We start from the raw sequence: 26168 nt of genomic DNA on the forward strand, positions 1-26168 counted from the left end.
CAGATGTTGGATCGGTGACCTGCTGGAGAAGCCGTGGACCCTCGCTTCCTTCCTCCTGTGCCTCTGTGGTCTGGCTTTGACAGAGGTGGAGTTAGTAACTCTGTGGAGGCTTGGGCGAGTTCAGCACAGCCCTGGCTGGTTCGGCTGAAAGGAGTGTCTGTTCATTTAAAAGGCTTTATAGGAGAAAAACGGACACTAAAGTCATGTTAAATAGGAATTGAAGCATGATCAAGAAATTGAGATGCTCTGACTTCTTTTCCTCATTCTTAAGGTAGCCTGGCGTCTGCTCTAACTTATCCTGGGGTGACCGTGGGCCAGCCGGAGGTAGCTGGGTGTTGGGTGCTGCTCTGATAGTCTGTCCTGCCCGTCCAGACCCATCCCCACTCACTCATTAGACACCACTTGGGGCTGACATTGGTTGTAGGAGCTAGGCTCTGGTCCTTCTCCATCTACCCTACAGAGCTGGACAAAAGCTGAGGGTTTGGGCCAAATCTTCAGATCCAATTGAACTTCAGACCCAAATAAAGACCCAAATGGGTGAGATCCTTGGCTGGGCTTTACAAACTTTCCTGACTTCCCTTAGCAAAGAGCAGGAGATAATTTTTTTTTCCTTAGGTGGCACAGCAGAGGACAATGGACAATACTAACACTTGCTCACGTAGACCATGATGACTGTGCAGTAAGGGTAGTATCTTGCTCAGGACCATGAAAGAGGGTCCTAATTAAACTCTCTACAGAGCTACACAGTGGTCTGGGCGGCCGTGTCGCCTGCGTGTGCTGGCAGTGTTTCTGTGGCCGTGTCCGGCGTGTAACGGCTGCTGCGCGCACAGGACCCCAGCGCCTGCTCTTGCTGCTGCCCTGAGCAGCCCGGGTGTGCTTGTGCCGGGGCAAAAATAAGCAGTGCTGGCCCCAGGGTGGGCCAAAACAGGAGTGCAGCCTGTGCCCGCTACTGAGCACAGGGAAATAGCGCTGGGCTTCTCAGCTCTGGACTGCCTTCATTTGCTGACTTCAGGGTATGAATATAACGGGAGGAGGAGCTGGTAAAACTGGGCAAAGAAACCTTTCCCTCCCCAAAACATGAGATCTAGCGATTCCAAGTGTGCTGGGACCTCGGGCATGTTTACAGCCTAGGCGGGTTGGTGCTGGTGTGGGGCGGCGAGGGTCCCGTGCTGGCTCCAAACACTGCTGCCTGTGTCTGCCTCGGCGGGGCTGACGTTCCTCCCAGCTCTGGCTCCTGGCTGCAGCTTGCATGTGGCAAAGGAACGGTTTGCTGCAGAATAGGGAGGTGTCTGTGTGAGCCTGCTGGTTTTCTGCAGCCTGAAGCTTCTTTGCTCCTAAAAAAAAAAAAATTAAGGAATTAATTTTATTCTCTTACCCATAGGCTCTGCTTACTGTTAAATTTACAAAGGGGTTTGATAATGCATGGCTGGAGAGAGGAGACAAAAAATTGCTAGAGGGGAGGCGTGATCAGTTTTGCTGAGAAGGAAAACTTCATAGTACTGGAGTGATTTTTACTTTTGGATTGAGGAACAGCACTATTGTGAAATACACGTTGGAGAGGATGTTTTGAGGGACTTGTGCCTTTCCTGCTCTAAGCCGTATGTGGAGCTAGAACAGCTTCAGCCCTGGCTGACTTTCAGGGCAGATCAGGAAAACTAATTGGATCCAAATGGCCTGACTTGGCCCCTCTGAATATGGAATAGCTGAAGTCGGATGGGTGATTTGGAGCTAAATGCCTCTTGTATAAGGTTGAGTCCCACAGGTGATGGACTGGATGTGGCTGAGGGTTCAGAAGGGGCTTGGCTCTGGAAGCCCAGCATCTCAGAGGGGGCTTAACCTTTAGCTAAGGAAATGCCAACCATGACACACTCTGGGTTGGAAACAAATCTCTGGATGCTTTTGGAAACAGCGGTCTGTACTTTCATTTGAGAGTGCCTGCTTTTTGCAATCAACCTGCTTTATAAAGTGTTTATGCAAAACATCCCTTTCCTACCAGCTCAGGGAAAGGGCAGCCTTGCGGGGCAGTAGCTATAGCAACTCCTTGGTTTTGTTTTTGGCTTTTACCCTCTTACTTTGCACCTCTGGGAAGGCTGCCTTCCGATTCTCACTTTCATTTTCTGTGAAATGGGGATAATGGCAGAAGTGCTCCCTAGCAAGGGGAGGATGTTGTAAGGCTGAACAGCACTGTGGAGGGCTGAGCTGTTCTCCAGGGACAGCTATGCAGAAATTCAAAGTAATATTTTCTTGATCACCACTTGGAAAAAGAATTCTGTAAGTGATTAATTTGGTGACGAGCACTCACATTTCTGAACAAACTTGTGTTACTGATGTTCGGGCTTCTTTGGTGTTGGTTTCCCTTGGAAATTGTATCAAATGCTTCCTTGCAGGAATGTGTGAGGAATGCAAAGAAATACCTTGGGGATGCTTGTAGAAAAGCAGTGCACAATTGAACTGTGGATGACTAATTTGAGAGTACGCATGTCCTGCTGGGACCTCTGTCCCAGCTGAGCAGCTGCCTGGTGGCCCCCGTCACACCAGATGGGTCCAGGGCTGAGTCCTGCTGATGGAGCAGCCTGTCTGCAGAAAAGGATTAACAGTTTCCCTGGCAGTTGCTGTAGAAATCACCACAAAGCTCTTCAGACCATTTCGGATGTGCTCCTTATGTTTATTCTGCACCGCTGGCCAGCTCTAGCAGTGCATCCTTCAAGTCTGTGTGTCTGTCTGGGGATTGTGTGAGCACACTTAGCTCTATCCCTGGCCTCCTTCTCACCTAGATTAATCTCACGGCCTTCAGACTTAAATCTCTTTTCCCTTATCCGTGGGTTTCCACAGCTTTCAGAAAGTTGCTGCCATCTAAAGGGCACAAAAAGGTTGTTCTATGCGTACAAAACTGGAGGTGGTGTGCACTGACTGAGTCAGTGTGTCCTGGTTCACAGAAGCCTGTGAAAGTTTCTTTGGGATTAGATATGATCTTCATGCTCTCCTGAGAAATCTCCAGCTTGTGGTTAAAAGCAATGCTGAGTGGCATTGAATTAGTAAGCAACTGCCTAAAAGCTTGACCACGCATCACTAAAATGGTTGGGGGTTTAGTCACTGGCTTTGCAGAACATCAAGATCAAGTGTGCTTTGGGTTTGTTCATGGGGATCAGAGCTGTGAAGGATGGTCCTCAGAGCTGGGCTTCAAGTGAGCCTTGGCCAAAGCCAGAACTGGTCTCTGTAGGAGAGCAGGGGATCCACTGAGAACAGGGAAGTCTATTTGTGGAAAATCATCAGATTTTATAGCTTTGTGTGCATAGCTACCAAGCCAAAGGCAAGAGAAAGGTAAGAAGCTCCAGCAGACCTGGTGTCCTGAGAAAGCATTTGGGTTTGGTTTTTTTCATGGCTTGTTTGTGGGACTCAGTGAGGGCTGCTTTCCCTTTTGATGTGGCCTAAAAATAGGGAGAATTTCCTGCGCTGAGTGAAACTGTTGGTTGACAGAAAGTTATCCCAGATGGCAGATATGGAAAGAGTCACACAAGTGATGACATTAGTGCTCTGACTCTTCCCTTGTTGATCAAAGCTGTTCACAGCTTCATTTGTTAAAACTGACTTCCCAGCTCTGGATTGCAAAGGAAAGGTTTGGTTAGAGAAGGGCTGCTCAACCACAAAAACTAGTTTGCTTGGGGGGAGGAAGGGGTCCTTCTGCTCCTGTGACGTTCTTGATGGATATATGTGCCTGTATTTTGCCTTTTAAGATAAATTGTTCTATGGTGTGCAGCGTCCACCAGCTCTGCCAGGGGCTTGCTAACAAGTACGAAAATGAAGTCATCAAGAAACTGCTTTAAGTGACCTCAGTCACTCAGGTCATTCCAGGAAGCTCCCCAAAAGATGCAAACCCCACCATACCTCAGCAACCACAGCTGCTTGAGGGATTTTTCGTCCCTGGACTTGTAAAGCGTTTATCCTCATGGGCAGACTGCTGCTCCGATAGAAGCATTGCAGACTCCGGTGGGGGGAACCTGTGGTGGGGTGTATGGGGGAAATAAAAACAGAAGCGAGAATCTGCTGCAGCTAAGCCACTTCAGAAAGTCTTTTGAGTAAATAAACATGATGATCTATGTGGATAAACTAAGCGATCCACGTGCAAGAGAGGTCTTGCTGCTTCTATGCATCGGCCCCTTCCTGAGTTATATTTGGCGGCAGGTCCGTGCAGTGTTGCCTTTTATGCCCTCGCTTTTGTTCTGCTCTTGTTGGTTGTTTAGGTGCGAGGGACCAGGGAGCTCGGTCTCGGGTCATCCTGGGTTTCCGAAGGGTGGGTCAGGGGGATGTTCTCTTCCCCTGGAAGATTAATTGTACGAACCTGGTATTTCTGTTCTCAAGGCTAATTTGGCTGGATACTGAACATTTCTGCCTTGCATTTTTAGCGTGGCAGGCGGGTGCCGCAGCCTTGCAGCATCTTCCTGCTAAAAACAGATGCTATTTCAGCCCCTGGCTCATGTTGCACGGCACATCCAGAACAGCTCGTGGACAGAAAGGCGCGTGCACACGCCCTGCTCCTCCTGAACGGCATCTCGGGGAACGCAGGGCGTGTCGTGGATGCGTGCTGGGCTTTCATAACATGCACGTTTCATAACATGCAGTTGGGTGGCAAGATGAGCTTGACCATCCGCTCCTGCTCCATTTCAAAGGGCCGGGTTTCTCGTGAAGGGCTGGGGTTTGCAACCCTGGGTCCAGCAAAGCCAAAAGCAGGGCTTGGACATCACTGGAGGAAGGATTCTTGCGTACAAAGCAATACTGCTGGCTTGGAGTTGTGGAGATATTTGGGCAATGACATGTCCTGTGGCTCTCCAGCTGGAGTGAAGCGCTGCTCAGTGGGAGGCAGTCTGGGGCCACGTGAAAGCCCAGCCACGAGCAAAGGCACCTTGGGGCGAGCATGGGTGGATGCAGCACCCCGGGGCAGGACCGCTGCTCGAGGCACGGTGTCGCTTCTCAGGCTGGCCGGGCAGCCCAACTGCTAATCGGTGGAGCTGGCTGGGAAATGTTTTCCTGTGCTAAGGAGAATTTCATGACAAAATGAAAACAGTGCAAATTTTCCATTTTGAGAGATCATTTTAACAGAAAGGCAAAGTCTTCTGTTCTCTTGCCTGATCAGTTTTTTGATGCAAAGTGGATATTTTCCAGTTGGAGTTTTTCATCTTGTCAAAGTTAACAACTCAAAGCAGATTTATTCCAGCAAAATAGCTTCTAGCTGAATGTTTTTTCCTCCCAGCTCATTTTCAGCCAGCCCACCTCATTATTGCTGTTAAGATGGGATGTTGCCTGATCTGAATGCCTCTGTATGAAAACCTTTTTTCCATGATTAGAGTGGGATGTTAGTTAAAGCAGAAGAGTCTCCATCCTCAGTTATTCAAAACCTGACCAGACAACCCTGAGCAACCTGCTGCAGCTGGCTCTGCTGTGAGGAGGCAGGTTGGAGTAGATGATCTCCAGAGGTTCCTCCAGCCTCAGCAATTCTGTGAACCACCACAAATAAAGCGATGCTTTAAGACTTAGGGGCTGCCCTGTGAAAGGGAAGTATTGAAAACCACAGAGCCTTGACCTCTTGCTCAGTGAAATTCCTTCTGGCCACTGGTAGGGGTAGTGGCTTGCAAGCACAGCTCCTTCCTGGTATTTCCAAAACAGTCTGGAAAAAGTGGACTCTCACAGGGCAAGGTCAGATGTGCTGCAGAGGCTGGGGTCTGTTAGCTCAATGTAGTCCTTGCTCCAGAGAGCTTCCAGGCTGGCTAGGCAGGGAAGAGAGGAGAGGGGATGATGGATGAAAGCTTTGCATCCTGCTTCTAGCCATTGAGGGGTGGAGAAGCTGATTTTTGTGGCTGTCTCAGTCTTCCAGGAAATCCATGGAAGAGTAGCTGCATCCCTTGGTCCTCACCCGCTGGAAACTCCCCAGCTATGTGAGGTTCCTTCCTCTTTGACATGAATTTGTATACCAAAGCCTTGACCATCAGGAAGGCTGCTTGCAGCTGGTCTGCATGCTGCAGCTCAGCCCGCTGTCTGGGGGCCAGACTGGCCCTGTTGGTGTAGGACCACGGCATGTCCTGCTGCCACCTCCAGTGCCACGTCCCGGTTGCGTGATAACGGCAGCCCACATCACCAAAGGGCTGTTGCTGACTGACGCGGATAGAAGCGTTCCCTTGAGGGGACGGTGGCCTCTCCCACAGCCCCTCTGGGAGTGAGCAGGTATCGCCCTGGCCCTCAGGCCAGGCTGCTAGGTGAGAAAGGAGATGTTTTCTGTGTTAACTTCTGATCTGGTCTTCTCTGTTCAGCACGCAAGTGAGAAACCATTCACAGTCAGAAATGGGGATGTCCGTCCAAAGGGATATTGGAGAGGGTTTCTCCAGCAGCTGCTCACAAGCTGTTAGTGGGGACCTGCCAGGGCACTCTTTGAGTTGCTGCTGAACCATTCAGTGTGAACGATCGGAGCTCTCCTCATCAAGCTCCGAGTGCTCCAGCCAGCACAGGGAGCTCCACTGCGGTTATCAAGCTGAACTTGGAGTCTGGGTCCAAGCCACCCTGGGAGTCTTGCACCATCCTTTCTCGATTGCTACACGTGTGCTGTCTTTTACTCCTGTGTTTTGCTGAGTCACGTTATAGTATGTCTTGGTACAGGGGAAATATGTGGCTTCCCTGAGTAATCCGCTTCCTCTCTGTGAAACTCTGTTGGGACTACACATGGCAAAATAGGGAGGAAGGTGCAGGGAGGGGGAGAGAGCGGGAGCGCAGAGCATCCTTCTCGTTCCTGTGGGGTGCGGGAACAGTCACGAGCCCAGCAATGCTCGAGTTAGCGTTATGGCTGTTTCACATGACAAAAAAGGCACCGCTAAACAGCTGGGTGGACCCCTCGGCATTGCTAGGGACTTCTGTGGTGTGCTTCACGGATGTGGAATACGCACGATCCCATCCAGGAGTTTTTGTCACAGGAAAGGTTGTCTGAATTTAATTGGCCAGATAGAGCTAACTGTGACTGTGGCATTAGATAACTGAGCGAGCATCAGTAGAAATGACTCCTCAGCAGTTAATGCTGGCTGCCCGCAGGAGCTTGCCTATCAAGTTAAGTTTACTGCAGAGGCTAATAGCACAGTAATTAAGGTAAAACAAATATTAGCTTGAAGCTGTGCCTGTAACTTGAATCACATAGCTCTACTTTTGATGTGAGGCTTGATTGGAAGACCTTATGTTTAATTTGTGTTGCATTAGTCTGATGGCAGCTGGTTTTGTGGGCTGAGCGTGAGCCAGATCTGCTGTCGTAAAGCTCTGGCTCCACTAACGCAGTGCTGATTTACGCCGGGTGAGGATCTGGGCCAAGTCTCCTTGCTGTGTTGTTATAACCTGTATTGTTCAAGCATTTGCTGGGGTGTTGTTTGAGGACAACCAAATAGTAAGGAGGCTGTGAGGAAGGAGAAAATACTATTTTTTTTTTTCCTTCCTGTGGGTCAGTGTTTTTTTTTTCTCTGATATAGACAGGCCCATCTGTAAATGAGGCCAGATCTGTGCCTGGATTTGAGTTTTTGTGGTGCTTCAGCATCTCCCTGTACCTGAATCTGTGTTAAATGTGGGAGAAAATGCCTGGGGCAGAGAAAACGCCTGCCTCTGCTGCAGCCAAAATGTAGTGGGTTGCCACATAGGTCACAGATGCAGAGATGCTCTGGGTGGGCAGCTCCCAGGGAAGGAGGTAGAAAGGACCTCTGGGAGCAGCAGCGCATGCCCCGGGGCTTGCTGCTCTGCTCCGCAGCAGCAGTTTCATCGCTCCTCTTTGCTACCTGAGAAACACGGACTGATGTCAGCTCTAGTTATGCCCGAGACTCTCCTTATGCAGCCTGCCTGCTTGCGTGACAGCCGCTTCAGCCTTGGCAGAGCCAGGCTTCGCAAGATCATGAGCGAGCTGGAGGTTTGCAGACATCCTTCTGAGCTCAGGTCTGAGCTGTTCCTCTGGATGAGGGTGGACTTCAGGGGAACATCCTAGTCTTCAACCCCATCTCAGCGTTAGGCTCAGCCTCCAGATTCAGAGCGTTAGCCCTGAGGGTGTCTCATCCCCATGGCACATCCTGGACTTGAACTCAGCTACATGTAGTACACAGGGTGTAGCTTTTCTGGCAAGTGGTATGTTGTGAGGGGGAAGCCCTCGCTGAAAAAATCCTCTTTCCCTCGTGTTTAAGTCCTCAACCTGAGTGCAGTGCCTTTGCAGAACTTCTCTGCTGTGGGAATGATGTGAACTTTTGACTCTTTCTGACTAATAGTTAAAGCTGCTATCCCTCCCTGTTTGTGCTGCCAGCCTGGCTTCTCTCCCTTCACTTTTCTGATTTCATCTGATACCAAATCCAGTCCTTGCTGTGTGTAGAGTGTAACCATGGTGTGTTTTAACCACCGGCACTGGGTTTTGTACTGCTTGTATGAGTTCTGGAGGTGTTGGAGCTGTGGCAGGATGCCTGGGAGGGCATTGCAGCTGACTGCATGTTGCAGCCCCCCTGGAGCAAAGTAACTCCATATACTTGTGCTCCCTGCGCAGGAGGAGCCCCACAATGTGGCTGGGACAGCAGGAAGCTCGGTGTTTGCTGCCTAAATATTGACCTGATTACTTGGGGAAGGTTTGAAGGAGTCTGTGCTGCTAGCTCAGAGCTGCTGGGGTCTCACACAAAAGCTGTGCTCGGGGCAGGCACCCTTGGTGGGACAGGACCCGTGTCTGTGCTCTGCTCTGGTTATGAGACTTGGAGCATCACCACTGAGGTGCGTGTAAGCCCTGCAGAAGAGAATGGGTGTGTCTGCTGGAGAAATCTGGATGGAAGATGTTGCATTGAGCTGGTCATCTTGCAGTGAAAAATGACCATCCTTTCAGGGATATACTGACTAATGTCTTGGGAAAATGATTACTATGAAAAATGTGGTCATTACTGGTACTTTGGTAGCGCTAAGACTCTACCTAGCTCTGATATTCCCCACTGTCAGACACCTGAAGTAGAAACAACAGGGTGATGCTGGACCAAGAAAGCTTGTAATGACTCCTATCAGCTTGTTGCTGATTAAGCAAGAGTGAAACTTGGGGCTGGGGAGCTGGTAGGGGAGCAACTTTCTCTGGGAAAGCTTTCTGAAGCGTGGCCTTTGGATGTCAGAAATAAAGCATCCCTTGAGAGTGGTCCCAGGGTGGCCTTACTCTTCAGTGCATGCCTTGCCACCACGTGTCCTGGTGTTCTCCCTGCTCTGGCACCTCTGGGTTACCAGCTAGAGCACTTGGGGAGGTGCCATGGCATTCCTGGGGGATTAATTTGGAGACAACATGAGAAAGCATAACCCCATGTGACTTGAAAGCCACACGCACCAGGATTTATGGTGGGGTTTCCAGCAAACCTACCACAGGAGTGTCCCCTGCTTGTGTCGTGACATGTTGGTGGAGGAAAGCAATGCAGGAAAACTATGAAGCTCCAACTCTGTTGTTCTGTACATAGGAAATGGCATCTCTGACTTCTCTGGGAAGGTTTGTATAGGTGAAATTACACGTGTGATTAAGCTTTTTGGAAGATCCAGCTCACAACAAGGTTTGCTGCATTGCTTAGTCAGTGTGAACCGTGGGAGGCTTGCAAGAGTCATTAAAACAGAAGCTGCACTAAAATAACTCCCCAGGCCAGCTCATTTCCAGGCAAAATCATGCTGAGTCACAAAGCGTAGCTCAAACTATATGGTCTTTACAAATGTATTTCTTGATAAACACATGAGAGAGCCTGGCTTTTATTCAGTCCCTAGGGTAGGGCTCCCAAGGGGGTTGCTCTAGCTATGCCTCAAGGTGTACAGCTCTACTGCAGTGGGCTTATTTTTATTACCAGGGTGTTTAAAAATGTCAGAATTAGTGGGGGGTATGAGAGACTGCAAGGTATGGGATAACACTGGGGTGCTTTTTGCCCAACTTGGGTTAAGTGGAAACATTGATAGCGAGCCCCCATCCTGTGGGGGCTGGGGTCAATCAGGTGAGATATGAGGGGTGGCAGGTGGGAAGATGCAGCTTGGCAGGATGCTTGTGCTGGGACAGATTTGTCACTGTGGCCTTGGGAAATGGCCTGGTTCAGGCGCCTGAGCTTGCTGTGGGGTGGTGATGGTGGTGGCTCTTCCCTGGTAGAGCTGGGTGGTGTGGGAGGGTGAGGAGCCTCCCTTGAGGCAGCCCACCTCAGTGCTGAGGTGCCAGCCAGGGTCTCCTCCCAGGTCAAGCCCACTGCATTGGTCCAACCAGCAGTGCAAAGAGACTGGAGGGAAGCCTGGATGGAGAAGAAAACACTGAGGAGCCTCTGTTTCTGTAGAGGTTTTGAAGACTCTTGTGGCCATCAGTGCTTTGAGAGCTCTGGAGCAGCGCTCGCTGCTGTCTCAGCAGTAGCTATCTCTGCTTTGCAGTGGTCGGAGTTAACTTTCTCAAGTCAACGGCTATTCCAGGCAGCTCCTCTGGAAGGTGCAGTAGGAGGTCAGAGATGTGGGGACATGATGCTGGCTGCATCCCTTCCCTGCCACAAACAGGCGTGCCTCAATGTTGGGCGCTGGGTGGGTTGTCGGTATGCTTCTGACTTCTCTTCTACCTCTTAGGGGAAGTCTGTATCATGTTTTTGTCTTTGAAAACAGATTTCATAGTTTTTTCTTTAAAAGATGCTTTTGGGAAGCAAAAAATCAGACTTGATTGCACAAACATGCTTGTGTGACATAAACATATTTGTAAATGTGCTCATGGATAATTATATACAAACACACAGAAAGTGGTGATAACGCTGCCAATTGTTCTGAAAGTCCATTTCTGGAAAAGGTTTTTGTGGATGAAAAATATTGCCTGGCTTTCCTGTTTGGTCACTGAGGTTCAGTGTGCAATAGCAACATTCCCAAACAGGCACCGTGCCTATTCTTGAAACTTTGTAGAGCTTTCTATTCCATGAATTTGCATTGTGATAATTAGGTTGTGCGTTGGTCTAATCGGCTGTGGGTGCTGCTGCGTGGTAGCCTGGTGTTACAGCATGCAAAAGATGAATCCGAATTCCTTGCACCCATTCCTCGCAGCCCTGTGCTTTGTACAGTTTGCATAAGCGAGAAATTAGTGTGTGCTGTATTTCAGGGGTATTGGATTTTGGACGGGGATGGATACTGCAGTCCTGCAGGCTTCGAGTATCTGGCCCCCTTCCCTAGTGTGCAGCTTATCCTGAAAAAGGCTCTGAAGGCAAATAAAACAGGAGAAGGAGGTTATTCACTCCGTTTGGGGCTGCAAGGGGTTAACTGCTGCCGGAGCTCATAGACCAGTGTTATGGAAGTTGAGCAATCTGGGATTTATTAGGGAAACTCAAACTGGGAATTAAGAGAGCTCCAACCAGTAGGAAAGCGTTCTCAGAGGTTTGAAGCGAGTTTTCTTCAAGCGAAGCACTGATTTGAAATGGCAATGCCAGAATTTCTTGCAGGGGCCTCTGGGAAGCGAAGGACAAACAGGCTGATCTGTCTGAACCGTCCCACCAGCTTAGCACGTAACTTTTACTGCTCTGTTGTGCTTCCCTTGCCCGGGCTGACAAAGTGCCCATTGTTCGCCCCAGCACCGCTTCCTCCTCTGCACTTGGTGGGGACCGCAGCTGCTGGCTGCTCGTGGTCTTGTTCCCGGTGGCCAAGGAGGTTAAGTCCTGAGGACGCACGGTGCCCCAAGGGATCGGAGGTGTAAAACTGGCTGGGGAGATGGCGTGTGGCCAGATGCTGGGGACCAGAAAGAGCTGCTCTTGCTTCCCAGAGGAGGTGGCTTTTCTCTACATCTGAGCCTGTTTTCAGAGGTGATCAAGAGTTAAAAGTGAATGGGTGTCCATGCAAAAAAAAAAAAAGCCTGTGAGCTGGGAGAAATAAAGCAGATGAAATTGGAGCAGGCAGCTGGGGAGGGCTGGGTGGTGCGGGGGTGGGTTTTGCCCAGCACACTGGCGAGAGGGGAGCAGGTACTTGGTCCCAGCGTGGCTGGGACTGGTTGCCTTTAAAATGCCTCTATCAGATGTGGCTGCAGATGCGCTCTGTATTTTTGCTTTCCTCCCCCGGAGTCTCACAGTTAACTGGGAAAACATTATTCTGCCAACTCCTCTGCTGCTCCCCGCGACGGGAGGGCCCTGTGCCCTCCTGCCAGCACGAGCCGGGCTGCTCCGCCGCTGGCACGATGCTGTGCCGCTCCTGCGATCTGCCCTCCCCGTGTTTGGTGGGATTACGCGCTTTCTGCTGGCGCCGGGGGGGGTCTTGCTCGGCGCTTGCTGCAGGAGAATGGTGTCTTCATTTTCTGTGTGTCTTCAGCCTTTTGCACCAGGGCTGTCCTAAAATGGCCTTACTGCCCTGAGCGTGTGCTATATATGTTCAGGAAGGGGAAAACGTTGCTGCTGAGTGGGCAAGGTGGGGAAATGCCTGTAAACAGCAGGAGTTGCTCCATGTGCTGGTGTTAATGGGATTTTCATCTTATAAACAGCGGCTGCTGGGTCAGGCTTGGGTTTATCAGGCATTTTGCTTGCACAGAGGCGTTGCTCTCTTGCTGATGATGGATGTCAGCTTTATTCCCTGTCCCGAGTGCTTTCCAGCAGCACCTATGGCAGCTTGGCTGCCTGCAGAGGATAAGCTCTGCCTATCATCTGTGGGCAGAAAGTGCCTTGGGGGGGTGAGGAGCTTCAGGATGAGCGGGGGGGGGGGGGGGGGTCTGTACCAAACTCTCCCAGTCTTTGAGGTGGCAGGGGTTCATGGAGGGTCGGGTAGCAGGTACACCCGTGTACCTTTATGAACTTGGAGAAATCTCTGTGCTTTTGCCAAGACAAGATGGAGAAGAGCTCTGCTGTGTTGTATAGGCACCCTGTCCACAGTTGCTTGTGTGTTTGGCTGGTTGTTTCTGGGCTGGTCCAAGCCCTGTGGGCACTGGTGCGGGAAACGTTTTGGGGCAAAACTGTTGTATAACACTTCCACAAAGAAAGAGCCGAGACGTGTCCTCAGCCCTGTTGGAACAGCACCCATGAAGCAGCAGCGTATGTATCCTGGACCTTGCTGGGACAGGAGCACGTGTGTGGAGGGGGAGCTGGGAGGCTGGTGTGGGCTCAGTGCCCCTCTTGGGTATGGCTGAAGCTGGAGATTTGTGTGGGATGACAAGTCCAAGGCAACCAGTCCTGGCTCCCAGGCTGTGGCCTGAAACATGGTGTATCAGCTGGATGCAAGATGACAGACTGGAGACCCTCAGCAAAGTGGGTGTGGGAGCTGCCCTCCCCTCTTCCAAAGGGGATGCATTCAGCAAATGGCTTCCTGCAGTATTTGCAGCGCCTGCAGGCACGGGTGCAGCTGGGTGAGCCCTGGTCCCTGGTGGGGCATCTCTGGGCTCTGCCCCTCTGGCTGCTGCAAGCAGTGGGGGTTTCCTGGGGGCAAAGGGTTTGCAGGGGGGAGTGGCGGCAGGAGGCAGATGCAGAGCCACATATGAACATCTTGTCCTCTGCATCCTACTTCATCTGTCGCTCTGGAGTGCGGGCCATTGCGTCTCTGAGGGGAAAAAAATGCCCAGAAATTCCACAGACCCTTCAATATCGTTTCTGTTTTACAGCGAGACAAAAAAGGTCCCTTTGTGTGAGGGCTGAAAGAAATAGCCCAGTCCCACAGCCTCCCCGAAATCTTAATGTCAACTATTTGCCTCCTTGTGTTTTCACATAAACAAGCACTTTCTCCTGAATATCTGCGCTCTGGCTGCTCCCCCGGCTTGGTATTCTCCCGGCGCAGCGGTGCCTGCGGGATGGACAACCCGGCCCCCTTGTCCACCTCCTGGCCCGGCTCGTGCGGGTGGAGAGATGCAGGACTGGCTGGGGCAACGTGGGCCAGAGAGTAGCAAGAAAGGTGACTAAAGCTGGGTTTGGAAAGAAATGAACAGTTTGAGCTGCTTTTCATTCAAGCAACTGCTGCTTGTGTGCTAGCAGGGGGCAAGCTCTTGCTTATGGATCTGGGCACAGCCACAGGGAAGCTGGTGAACGATCCCCGTTCGCACCAGCCTGGTGCAGTATCTCGTTCTGCTCTTGCCAGGGCATCGCCCATCCTGCCTTGGGGTCAGATGTTCTCCTGGTTTAAGTGACTATCAGATTAATAGCGCTACACAGATTGCAGCAGCTGAGAAACCACCCCATCTATTTTAGTTGATGTTTGCATACATGCACTGGAGCGTCTCGGGTGTAATGCTGAAGACTCCTATTCTGGAGTCCACCTTTTTTTTTTTCTATCATGTTCCCTTCCCCTTTATAAGAAGAAAAATTAGACGTGAAAAAAAGACTATAATGTTGCATCTGCAAAGTAAAAACGAATTAGTCTCTAAAACATGAGTGCCAGCAGCATTCCTGTGGTTATTGTTCATTCAGCTGCGCGGCACACGTGCGGTGCTCCGTGTTCCTGTTCTGGGCCCAGTAACCTGATCTATCACTGGGCGCATTGTGAAACACGTCCTGTGAAAGCCGGGGGATGCAGCGCCTGCAAACTGCTGCTGCTGTGGAAACCCTAATGCTTCTCTTATGTTCCACTGTCAGTCTTCAAAACTCAGGGCTTTTGGGGTGGAAGCCGGTCCTGGTAACTGAATGTGGATCCTGGGGTTAGGGCAGCGCTTGCAAAGGCAGCTCTGGAGAGAGGGGAGGTGGTGGATGTGATGTGATGTGATCCACGTGGGGTTCATGTCTTGCCTCTTCCATCTCAGCACCTTCTGAAGTACTTGGGGTGATGTGATGGTACCTGCTGGCCTGGGGCAGGATCTTGGCTAACTGCTCTTGGGCCATTGTAGTTACCCCATGGTTCAACTTCCAGTGGCTCCGAAGCCCCTTGGAGGCAATGGATGGGCACTTGTCAACTCCACCTGATGTCAGATCAAGCCCATCCTGGAATAAACAGGCCTCCCTCCATGTGTCAAGCTACTTGTTTCTTCCATTGTTTTTTTCACTGCGGTTCTAATACCCGGGCAGGGTTTCTCCCCTTCCTTGGGATCTGCCTAAATCTGCCTTGCTGCCTCTTCTGTTGATCTCTTCCTCCTCCAGCCCTCTCGGAGCCTATGATCATATCTTTCCATCTTTATCGCACAGCTTCCCAATTCACATGTATGGGGAGGAGTTTGGGTTGGAAGCAGTTCATGGAGAATTTCAAACACTAAAATAGGATGAATGAATGAATAAAGGGTGGTTTTGTTGCTCTTATCCTTTCATCGGCTTTATTTGGTTCCTAGCAGTTCATTTTGCAATTGCTGTTCCATCTGGCTTCTCGCTGAGGGTCAAATTAAAATCCTGCTGAAGACGAGAGCAAACTGCTGTTGAATTGTATAGGACTGGTAAGGTCTGAAGCTGACTTCTGGCAGAGTAGCACTTGTTTCTCTCCATGTTGCTTAAACTGAGAGGTTGAAAAACCTTTGGACAGAAGCCTTGGAGGCAGGAAATTCCTGTCCTGAGGATCCCCCAGCAATGCAGGCTAAGCTAAGATTGTAAAATACAGCATTAAGATATGCCCAATGGTGTTTGTCAGCTTTCCTGGAGGGATGGAGGTCTTCCCCTCCCAGGACATGGGGAAGAGGAAGGGACATCAGCTGCTGATGTCTTCCCAACTTGGATCAGCAGTTTTCAGTGCTATGCTTCTATTTGGCTGTAGAAAAATAGATGCTCCAGTTTGTCTGAAAAATCCCATGTCAGTGGAAGGTGACATCCCAAGCCCACTGCAGGCAAGACCCTTTCCACCGACTTGGGTGTGCTGTAGACTGGCCTTGTGCTGCAGGAACACATATGCCTGCAAGCTGCTCGGAAGGGACGTGCTGCACAGGTTCCCATGTCCAGAGTGAACCAAGTGTTGTATCTTCTCCCTTCTCCACCCCAGCCTTTGGAGATGTCAGCTCCTGCAGGCCAGCGTACCCCCGCCAAGAGTATGGGAACCACATGGCCAAAGCCAAGGGAATGGGAACCAGAGGCTGGGGCCCCAGAGCCTGTCAGCGGGGGCTGGCTTAAAAACAAATGAAAGAACAGAAGAAAAACCAGCTCTAATTATTGTGAACTTTTAAAAACACAAAATAAAAGCTTATTATTTCACAGAGTTCCCTTTGCAGCATGTAATTTCATTTCCCCCATTTGCTTTTACTACTTGCTCTGGGCACTGTCAGAACAACCTGATTTATAAGTGACAGCTTTGGCTATTTTTCAGGCAAGTCTCTCTAAATATAAGAGTGTGAAAACTGTCCCGCTGCCAGCAACTCTCTTAGAATTAAAACTCGCATGAGTTGTAGCATGAAGCAAAGTGCTGGGTGCTTTATGACTTAAATGTCTTTCATAAAAAGCAACCCTCCCTCCTTTCTCATAGGATAATTTTTCCTTTTATTACACAGAATATCTCAACCTGTAGCTGGAGAAAATAAAACAAAACAAGCAGTGGCTGTTACCTTACTGTTTCCCTGCTACCAGCTCCCTCGTGTACTATCAGTACAGAGTTGTAGATCATGAGGGTGATATTTATTGACCAAGGGTTTTAGCAACAGAGCTTTGTCTCAGGTTTTCTTCCCGTCCTGAAGAGGTGAAGAAAATGAACATAATGAAGCATAACACAATGGCAGGTATACAGCATAGGCTGCTAATTTAAAGTAATTGATAATAATGTCTGAAAATTGGGGAAAGCCTTAATTGGTAGCCCAAAAAAAACCTTAGCATGTGCTTTAATGTTCTGGTTAATAAAGAAAAGCTGTGTTCACTGCATGATGTTACTTCTGTTAATCTGTTTGTGAACGCAATCTCCCTCTTTGCCTGTGGAAGTGCCTGGCTTTGGTGCTGCTTTTTTCTGATGCAGTTAGAGAAATTTGGGCCTTTGACTGTCAATGTCTTGAAGCTCAGAAGCGTTTGATTTGGATTTAAAGTTGGCCGCATGTGTCCCCGTTCTCATAGGAATCGGTTCTTGTTGGTGACTTCTATGCTAAAGTTCTGGTATTGCCCGTTTTCATTCAGTGTCTCGATCATTGCTTGAGGGAGCGGTCTCTTAAACTCCACGCTGAAGTGGGCTGCTCTGGTATCCAAACAACCTGAATCTGATCTAACAGCCTGGTTAGACTGAGCAGGCTGGAGGCTTGTGCTGCCAAACCAGCGGGAAGTGACTTGAGTGGGTCCATGGCTCTGGTCTGGCCGCTGCTGATCCAGCAAAGCTGGATAGAGCTGGCAACTTCTTGTGCACAAAGAAGGCTTTGATTTGATTTTTTTTTTGGACTGAATGTACTTACAAATGCCAGGATGCATCTCAGAAATGCTCCTTCTCTGTGGTGCTTGTGGGTGAAGGTGGTGAGCCCTTGTATGGCTGGGGGAAAGGTATGAGAAACTGTCCTTCTCTGCCATGCTGTGTTCTGGTGTTGAACTACAGCAGCTCCCACCCAGACACAAGCCCAGAGAGAGTCTTGGCTTTCATACTTGGGCACAAGTTGACCGAGAGGGTCTGGAGGACACTGCAGTGAATTCCCTCTGCAGTAACTTGAAGGATATGGAAAATAGCTGCAGCCATAGCCCTATGTACATGGCATATGGACACCCAGGGGCTGGGTCTTTGTGTTGGGGAGAAGAATGGAAACAGATCTCTAGATCTTAAACTCCCAGATGCTGGTAAAGCTTAAGAGGATTTCCAAAGATTAGGGCTGGAATACCTCTGTGAAGTGGTCTGGCTGACTCTCCAGAGCAGGTTGGAGAGGTTTAACGTTGAGGGGTTTGCAAAGGTCTGCCAGACAATAAATTTCCAGGAAGAATGGTCACAGGTGTAAAATCAGCATCCTTGTAAAACACCCACTGTATACACATGTGCCTTGAACCTACAGCTGTCCTCAAACTCCATTTGACATTAAGGTGAAAGTCTGGTCAGGTATGAGGTTGGAAAGCTGCAGTCTGATCTGAAGCTGCATTTGCCTTGCAAACCCAAACAGGTTAACCTCCTCTCTTCTAGAAGATGGCAGCTCTTTACTTGCCTTGAATAGTAGATGTGCTGCTTGGCCCCCACCCCGAAGGGACATTCCATTGATGACAGTAAAAAAAAAAAAAAAAAATTTGATCAATGCTGCTTTTGTGGATGGGGTTTTCAAAAACACTCACTCCCACTGAAGTTAATGGGGAATTTTTGGGTTGGATGAGTTTTTTATTTCAGGAGGAGAAAGTTAAGCTAACACAGGGTGTTTTTTACACTCCCTCTCTAGATATTACATCCTTCAAGGCCCTCTTTGGAAAGCTTCCAAGTGGGAGATTTTTTTGGTCTTATATTCCAGGGCTGGCACTTTCAGCAAAGGCCCGTGAAGCTCAACACTGCAAAACTGAATTTTTCAGAAATGTCTGTGTTCTGTAGGGGCCTGGCTCTCATCTCAGGTGCTCTCAGCTGTCCCAAATGAAAGTCAATACTAAGCTGGCTTTATAGTTGCACCTGAGCAGGTGAGGTGCCCTGATGCCCTTGGTCTCGTAATTGTGGTTTTTAGCCATTTCCTGATCTTGCTGCTTCATTCAGGTTCTGTCTTCATATTTGGCATTGGCTGCTTATCCTTGGGAAGGGAATAAGTGAATTCAGGCATGTACTGAGTTTGAGACCCAACAAAAGCACAGGATGGGATGTGGATGGAGAGCCTTGCACAATGTGATCACTTCTTCTCACAGTGCACCTTCTGCCAAGGATGGACAGCAAGAGCAGGTGGTGAAGAACATGAGGTGGAAGCAGAGATGGCAGAGGAATGTGTGGTTTTGATGGGGGGAAGTCCTGGCACTCATGGCTGCAGGGAGCAGCCAGGCTGGTGGTTGTACTTTCCATGAGAACCACATTTTCCAGTGGTTAGTCTGCAGGCGGCCGTGCAGCTGGGCTGATGGCTTGTGACAACGGGCCAGGAAGATGTGCCTTGTCTCAGCTGTATCAGGCGATGTGTGGCAGGCCAGACGTGATGCTGAGCTGGTCTCTGTTATCAGGGTACGCTGTGTTAGGGTCAGGTCTGTCACTGGAAACCACGGTCTGGAGGGAGTGTGAAAATCCCACGGTGGTGCTCCCTGATGCGTGCCAGTGGGATCCCAAGCTGGCTTCGGGGCGGGAGGGGAGTGTGTTGGAGCGCTTCCCATTGGAGCGGTTCGTGAGCAGATATCTTGGTGTGGACAGCTTCAGCTGAACCCCAGGCAGCGTTTGCAGAGGCAATGGCAGGCAATAATCCTGTCACTGCAGTGGGAGGGAAGTTGACCCGGTTCTGCTCTGGAAAGCCTTTACCAGGACAGTCCTGGAGAACAGGTCTCACAAGCAGGTGCTTACAAAGCAAAGGAGCTGATATGCTGAGAGGATTCCCAGAGGTGTTGCAGAGCCTTTTCTCCCTGGGCTCTGAAATAACTTCCAGGCCAGTAGCCAAGCACAAGCTGTAAATAACAAATGGTGGCTGATGATCCCATCTCATTTTGCTCTGAGATGTTGTCAGCTCCGGGCTTTCCCTTGGCATCTTCTCTCCGGTGCTTTGCATTCCCATCTTCAGCTCCCAGCGCTGTCATGGCATCTGGCTGTCTCCTGTCGTGTCGTTGGTGTGAACTTGGTGTGAAGGAGTCACTTCTGTGGTGGCCTCCACAGAGAGGTAATGCAGGAAGAGCTGATGGATCCAGGCTCTGTGGTCAGGCTGATGTTTGTGTCTTCTCTCCCTGGGGCTTCTCTAATGGTTTGGGAAGGACTAGAGATAAGGTCAGAGGAGAAATGTCTGGGATTTGCATCAGCCTCTGTCTCAGGACTCCAACGTGGGCAACTTGGAAGGCAGATCTTGTGGCCTCTTCTGAGGTTCTCTGCACCCAAGCACCCACAACTACACAGGGAAATTCACCTGGTGGGTATCCAAACTTTATCCTGTCAGCAAACATTCCCACCTCATCCAATAACCAAACTGGGGTTGCTGTCCATCACACTGCTTTTTTTCCTCACCATTTAGGAAATTCTAAACCCCTTTTATTTTATTGCCATCTGAGATGATGCTGTAGCAATTAAGCAACACAGCTGAGCCCAAGGCCCTTTTGAATCTCCAGCCTACATGAATATCATGTAAGCAGCAGTATTTATCCAGGATCAAAATAATACTGTGCAAATACTGAAATAGTAGGAGACGTGCCTAGTGCATGCACATGTCCTCCTGCCCTGAACTCATGAGCTTAGCTAGCCTCTTCACATCAGAAACTCTTTGAGCTGGGAACATCTGGCTTGGTGCAGCAAAGGTAAATGTTCCAACGAAAACACCAGCCGTGCAAGCGAGAAGTGCGGGCTGGAGCCACATCTCAGCGCTGTAACCCTTGTTCTTCCCTATTCCACCACCTCGTTGTGCTCATTCCTTGCCTTTTTAACACACAATTAATTGTTTGGGCAAGGGACTCAGCTGGATCTTCTTGTTTGCTCTGCAAAACATGCAGCACACTTTGTTTCATGGCTATATGCAGAAACAGCTCGCCATCTCCTTACAGCGTGGTCCTCACCCAAGTGAAGCTTGTGCTTGCTTTGTTGGGAGCTGGTGCTGCTGGTTTGGCTGTGGCCCTTGCTGTCACCCTCCCCGACCCAAAGCACACACCTCGCAGTTGTTTGGGTCTGGCCTGGGAACAGGCGGCGAGGTTTCGCTGCACCTCTGGGGCGCACGGCGTTCTTTCCACGGGCTTTGTTCCTGCTGAATCAAATTTACAGCTCAGCCCCGTGCGGTGGCCGGCTGCCCAGGTTTCACTCGGTGTGTTTAGTCATTTTGCAAAGACCTGAGCTACAGCTTATAAAAGTTGGGGGAAAGGGCTCCAGATCGGCTCTTTTTGTGCCTCGTTAGTGTTGTTTGGTACCTGATCCTGCTGTTTTATCCACCGGGCTGCAGTCCTTTAGCTCGCAGGTACGCATGCTCACCGTTGTGCCGATGTGTGCCCTGTGCCGTCGCTGCTCAGAGCAGCTCCCGGCGTGCTGCTTCCTTCTGCCGAGGCTGGGGCTGTCCTGCTGTCCACCCCGGCTCTCCAGAGGATGGGCTGAGCCACAATTCCCTAGTCACCAGAAACACTCGGAAAATAGTTGAATTGTCCTTTAACAACTTTTTTTAAACCCTCTTGTAGTGGTTTTTGCTTGCACGTTAGCCTGACGAGCTAAATTGTCAAACAGTTCTGTAACAGGGGTTAAAAACTCCAAATAGTGAGTCAGAACAGGCATTTGAAGAGACATGGACTATCTCAGCTTGTCAAAATAAACATTTTGTTTAAGTACAGAGTGTGCCACTGTCTGAAAGCTCATAATTTAAAACAAGACCTTTTTGGTTTGACTTTTCCCCTATTGTAAAGCTGAGTGTGTACAGCATAGGTATGGAACGGCATAACTTTACAGCAATATGGTTGCAGTGAAACTTTTTTGGTATGGAAACTTCTCTTTTTTCTGAAAACATGTCAAGCTGTTTCTATTTATAAACTTCAGGAAGAGCCTGGGCTGCCTGTTGGCTGATCGTCCCCGTACGCTGCTGCCCTGCTGCCAGGCTGTCAGCTAGTGCTTCGCGGGGTTGTCCTGGCTGGATCTGCTGACGTCTCCCTCACAGGGAGGAAGGCTGGCTATTTCTAGAGAGCATGGTTCACGTAGGGGAAGCGAGCAAAGCCCCAACACCCACCCTTGGGATGCAATGAAAACCCGTTATTGTCAGCGGGCGTTAGCAGGAGCGCCGGGTTATAGCCAGGAGCACGGAGGGGCCGGGCAGGGGGAGCGTGGGGAAGGCAGAGCTCGGTGCCAGCCACGGTCCTGCAGCACGAGTGGGAGCATAGCTTATGTGAAAGCAAATTCCTGATGCCTTGCACACCTGGAGCCCATCTGGTACCAGCTGTGGTACGGACAGAGGCTGCAGGAACGGTGGCCATGGTGCGGGTTCCTGGGCTTAAGGGCTTGCGGGGTGCGGCTCGGTGCGGAAGCCACTGAAAATACACTTTTCCTCCTTCCTTCTGTCCCTACAACTTTAGCAGAAGATAACCTGAAGCAGCAGGTTTCTTTAAATGCTCTCACTTCTCTAAAACTCTAACTCAGAGCTCCAAGCTTTTTGGTTTTAATTTCCACCAGGAGCTTGTGGTGGGACCTTGGGAGAAATGCATGTGGCTCTGTCCATGCACATCCCCATCTCTGAACACCCAAAGTTGGCATGCCTTTCTGGTATCGCAGCTGAATGTCCGAGTCCTGACAAAGCCCAGTGTGTTTTTGTTCTGGGTGTTTCCCTGACGGGCATCATGGCTTGGTCACAAAGAACTGACCCTCTGCAAGGAGAGAGGAGGAGAAAACAGGCAGAATTATTCCCAATTTGAAAAAGAAAAGAAAATAGTACACAATGAAAGGTAGGGACCAGGTTTTCCACCTACACCTGACTGATTTAGGAACAGGGAGGTGTTTCTGATGTGGGCAGGTTTGTAAATCCCATCTGAAGCAGCTTGTCTCCTACCTCCTCTGTGCTGCTGGCTTGCCGAGCTTGGGGAGGGGTAACCAAGGGCTGCTATGCCCTCCGGGACATCTGGTGAACAGGGCTATGGAGGTGACAAGTATTTATTGGCCTCTACTTCTTCATGTGTGAAACGGTTCACAAAGCATCTAAGGAATGAGATTGAGCAGCGTTTTGTGGATCGGGCTTTCCACATCTGTAAACCAAATAGCTTTGCTCTTTAATAGGACCATGTTCTGCCTCTGCTGTCCTCCACAGCAGCCACTTCTTGTCCTTGCCTGTTTTGAGGGTAATTGAGTCACCCCACCTCCTCTCCTTAGGACTGCTGTGTCCACCATGCATGGGGGACCCCCAAACTCTAGGTATGGATATCTTAAGCAAAAGCCTGGTTGCAGGATGGTTGCTCCATGTCTCTGTTCTTCCTTCCCTCCTTGCCTGCAGGCTGCTGCTCAGAGCTTGCTACAGACCAGTTTTAAATATGCTGTAGCATGGAAGTTTGTCCCTTTGACAGCGATGGACCTTCAGGGAAGCCTGTATCAGCAGGACTTTCCTACCACCTTATCCTAGCTGGTTGTGCTGAGCAAGATTGCTTAGCACAGTTCACTACTTTGACTACCTAGTTATAATCATGTTAACTGTTGTACTAGGCAAAGCTAGTGAAAAGTAAAAATATTTGAGTCGGAAAACTCTGCTTTTGTTCTATATAACTCTTAAAGGACTGATGACATCTAAGTGAAAACAAGCTGGTTTTATGAAAAGCCTTCTATCTAAAAATACTGATCTGATTTTTTTCCAGGATCTATTTGAATGCATTTTCCTTTTCTGCATGATTTTTTTTTTTCTTGGATTTCCTGCTTTGAAACTTCCCATTGACAGACATCTTCCCAAGTAGGTTCAGTCTAATCCCTCCAGCTATTTCTACCAATCTTGTGGCTTTGTTTGAGGTGCAAGACTTGAGTGATTAACGGGTTTTGGGCAGAAAGCTGAGACTGGAAAGATCTTTAGTGCTGTCTTGTCTTGCTGGCCATTTGGCCATTGGTCAGTGCTGCAGAAATGAGAAGGCTGACTTTTTCCCCCGCCCCTTTTTTTTCTTTCCCAGTGTGCTTCTCGGTGTAATACTGACCTTCTGCAACTCCTCCTTGGTCAGTGCAATCGCATCCTGTGCTCAAGGACAGTATAAAGGCACGAAGCTTAGAATTGGACATCATCTGTATTTCTTGCATGGGTTATTTGAATCTTGATGCGGAGTAGCTACCTGCTATGGCACTGCTGTCCCTTAGTGCTGCCTGGCCCTCCATGGCCACGGCAAAGCCATCACTGATCCCAGCCGTGGTCTTTGGCTCCAAAGAGCATCCTTGGTGTCACCAAAGGCATCCTTCTAACTCTTCCCAGAGAGGGAAGAAGCCAGGAAGTAACCGGCTGCGCTCTCATGGTGTCTGTTTCTTGGGTTCCAGAGTACGCCCTGCCCTCGGCCACCATGGGTCTGCCCGGCCACCTCATCCAGTGCCACCGCCCGCAGCCTGCCTACACCACCCACACGGCCCCCGTGGTCAAGATGCTTGCTGAGCAGGATGAGCGGAGAAAGGCTGCATCCAACCACCCAGCAGAGACAGAGCCAAACAGAGAGCCTCAAGAAGCTGGTTTTGAGGAGGAAACCCAAGTGCTGTCAGAGCTGAGCAGAGGTAGCAGCACCCCCAGGACTGGGAAGGATTCTGTAGGAACGTCCAAGGCTGAGAGCGGTTTGCCATCACCAAGTGTTTGCAATAGGGTTATTTTCGCAAGAAAACCTCCCTTGCGTGTGCTGCCATGTAGTTCCCTGGCACATTCCAGCAAGAAGAAATGACCTGTCCACAGCTAGGAACAAAGAAAAAGATGCTCTCAAGTGTCTTCCAGAGTGCATTAAACTACAAATACAAATATCATTTAACTTTTTGACTCTTTTCCTAAAAGCCCCGTTTGAATGAAAGCAGACAAGCACAAAAGGTGGTGGTACTGCATTTTGTGTTTGTCTGCTCGCAGGTCTGGAGAAAACCATAACCTCTTCCTATGGAACTTCCTTCACGTGCATCGCGAGCCGTTTGCTGCTTCGCTTCTTGGAAATGCCCCACAAAGGGTGCAGTGCAGAGGCACGTATGGAGATGCAGACACCCACGCAGCCAGAGCGAACACACAGGGCCCAGTTCTCTGCTGTCCTGGGCCTTGTGACCCCGCTGGCATTGGTGCTGAGTGCCAGCAGCTGTTTCGGGGATTTGGCTGAGGGTAACAGCCTCTGGGGACTCTGTGCCTCTGCATCCGCTCGGGATGTTGGGTGACTGGAGGGAAAGTGCCCTGAGAACAAGCGTCCCCTCTCCTTGAAGCCGTATGTTGCTGAAGGAGCATGGACTGGAAGAGAGAGGAGTTTACAATGAGCACTTGCCTGTGCTTTTATCCCTTTTCTTCCACTGGCCCGTCTGTCCTTAGGGTGTAAGGTCTGTTCAAGTTGCATTTACCAGACTCTGCATATATGTATATATTATGCATGTGATGTTTTCATGCACACAAGTCAAAAGAAAAGCAGTGCAGCAGCAAAGCTGAACAGTCAGCTGGTAGATGAGCTGCTTCTCCCTCCTCACTTCTACAGACAGCAGAGATACAAAGGTCAAAATTGCTGGGGGAGATGTGATTTTTTTTTTTTTGCAAGTCCTTAGTCTTATGTGATACTGGAAAGCATATACGTAGGGTCTCCAGCTGCTGGTGCATGCCAGCTCAGACCCTAGGTGCTGAGGAATAGCGCTGGATTTTTTTTAAAATGGTTTGCGAAGGCACCACCTCATTCTTTGGCTACAGAGGTAGAATCCAGTTTTCTAGGACTGTCTATGGCCACCTTACTTCATTCAGAGCTTCCAACTTGTGCGATGGAGCCTGCAGGCACCTCTGACAGCGTGTCCATCTCTGTTACAATGTCCATCCTGTGCATCAAGCAAGGCAGGGTTCAAATTGGGCAAAATGCTGAGAATACTCAAAGACTATACCAGCCTGTATACCTGAGAGGGGGCTTCTCCATCATGCGCACTGGCATGGAGAGCGTGTAAAAGGGAGCAGGAGGCTCTGGAGAGGTGGGATGGAGGGTGCCCAGTTTAGCTGCCTGTGCTGGTACCCCCAGTGCGCTCACCTGCTGGTCGGCTCTGCTGGGGATGTGTGCCCTCACGCTTCTCTGGAGTTTCTAACTCTGGCAAATACAGTTGGGAATTTTTGTCATGAAGACAGCAAAAGACACCCCTTCCTGCAGGGGTGATCCCTTCTAATTTCAGGTTCCACTTCTGCAGGTACTGAACTGGTGTCAGATCATTTCCACTTTTAATGAATTTGAAACGGTATTTTCCTTGCGATGGTAGAAAGAAAAATTGTCATATTTTTCCATCAAAATTAAATTTGCTTGAGGAAGCTATTTGCCCTGGAAAACTTTGCTAAAGTTATAAACAACTTATCTAATAATCAGGAGTATTTGCTGCTGCATCTACTGCGCTGTTCCCAACTGCCGCTGTCGGCTCATGTGATTTTGGCCGAGATGGGGCCAGTGCCGCTCATCAGCTGAATGCTTTGGGAAACAGTGTTGGGCCTCTGCAGGAAAAAAAACCGTAAAGAATTAGAAAATGCAACAAAAAAAAGAAATTACCGCTTTCTATGGATGTATAAATAAATTTGTTCCCTGCCCTATTTTGAGCCCCGGGTTACTCGCACCCCTCGTGCCTGTGCAGGC

General features: G+C 49.7%; 1 protein-coding gene across 1 annotated transcript in view; it reads left to right on the top strand.

The window, feature by feature from the left end:
* CDRT4 (CMT1A duplicated region transcript 4) overlaps positions 1 to 24289 on the top strand; it is a 33650-nt gene extending 9361 nt beyond the window's left edge. The window contains exon 3 of the mRNA XM_075519210.1: positions 23884 to 24289. Within this exon, the coding sequence (XP_075375325.1) occupies positions 23884 to 24272 (389 nt within the window). The 3' untranslated portion in view covers positions 24273 to 24289. The remainder of the gene's footprint in view (positions 1 to 23883) is intronic.
* Positions 24290 to 26168: the final 1879 nt, after the last annotated feature.

The sequence above is a fragment of the Mycteria americana genome, chromosome 16 (genome assembly GCF_035582795.1).
Source record: "Mycteria americana isolate JAX WOST 10 ecotype Jacksonville Zoo and Gardens chromosome 16, USCA_MyAme_1.0, whole genome shotgun sequence".
Taxonomy (NCBI): Eukaryota; Metazoa; Chordata; class Aves; order Ciconiiformes; family Ciconiidae; genus Mycteria; species Mycteria americana.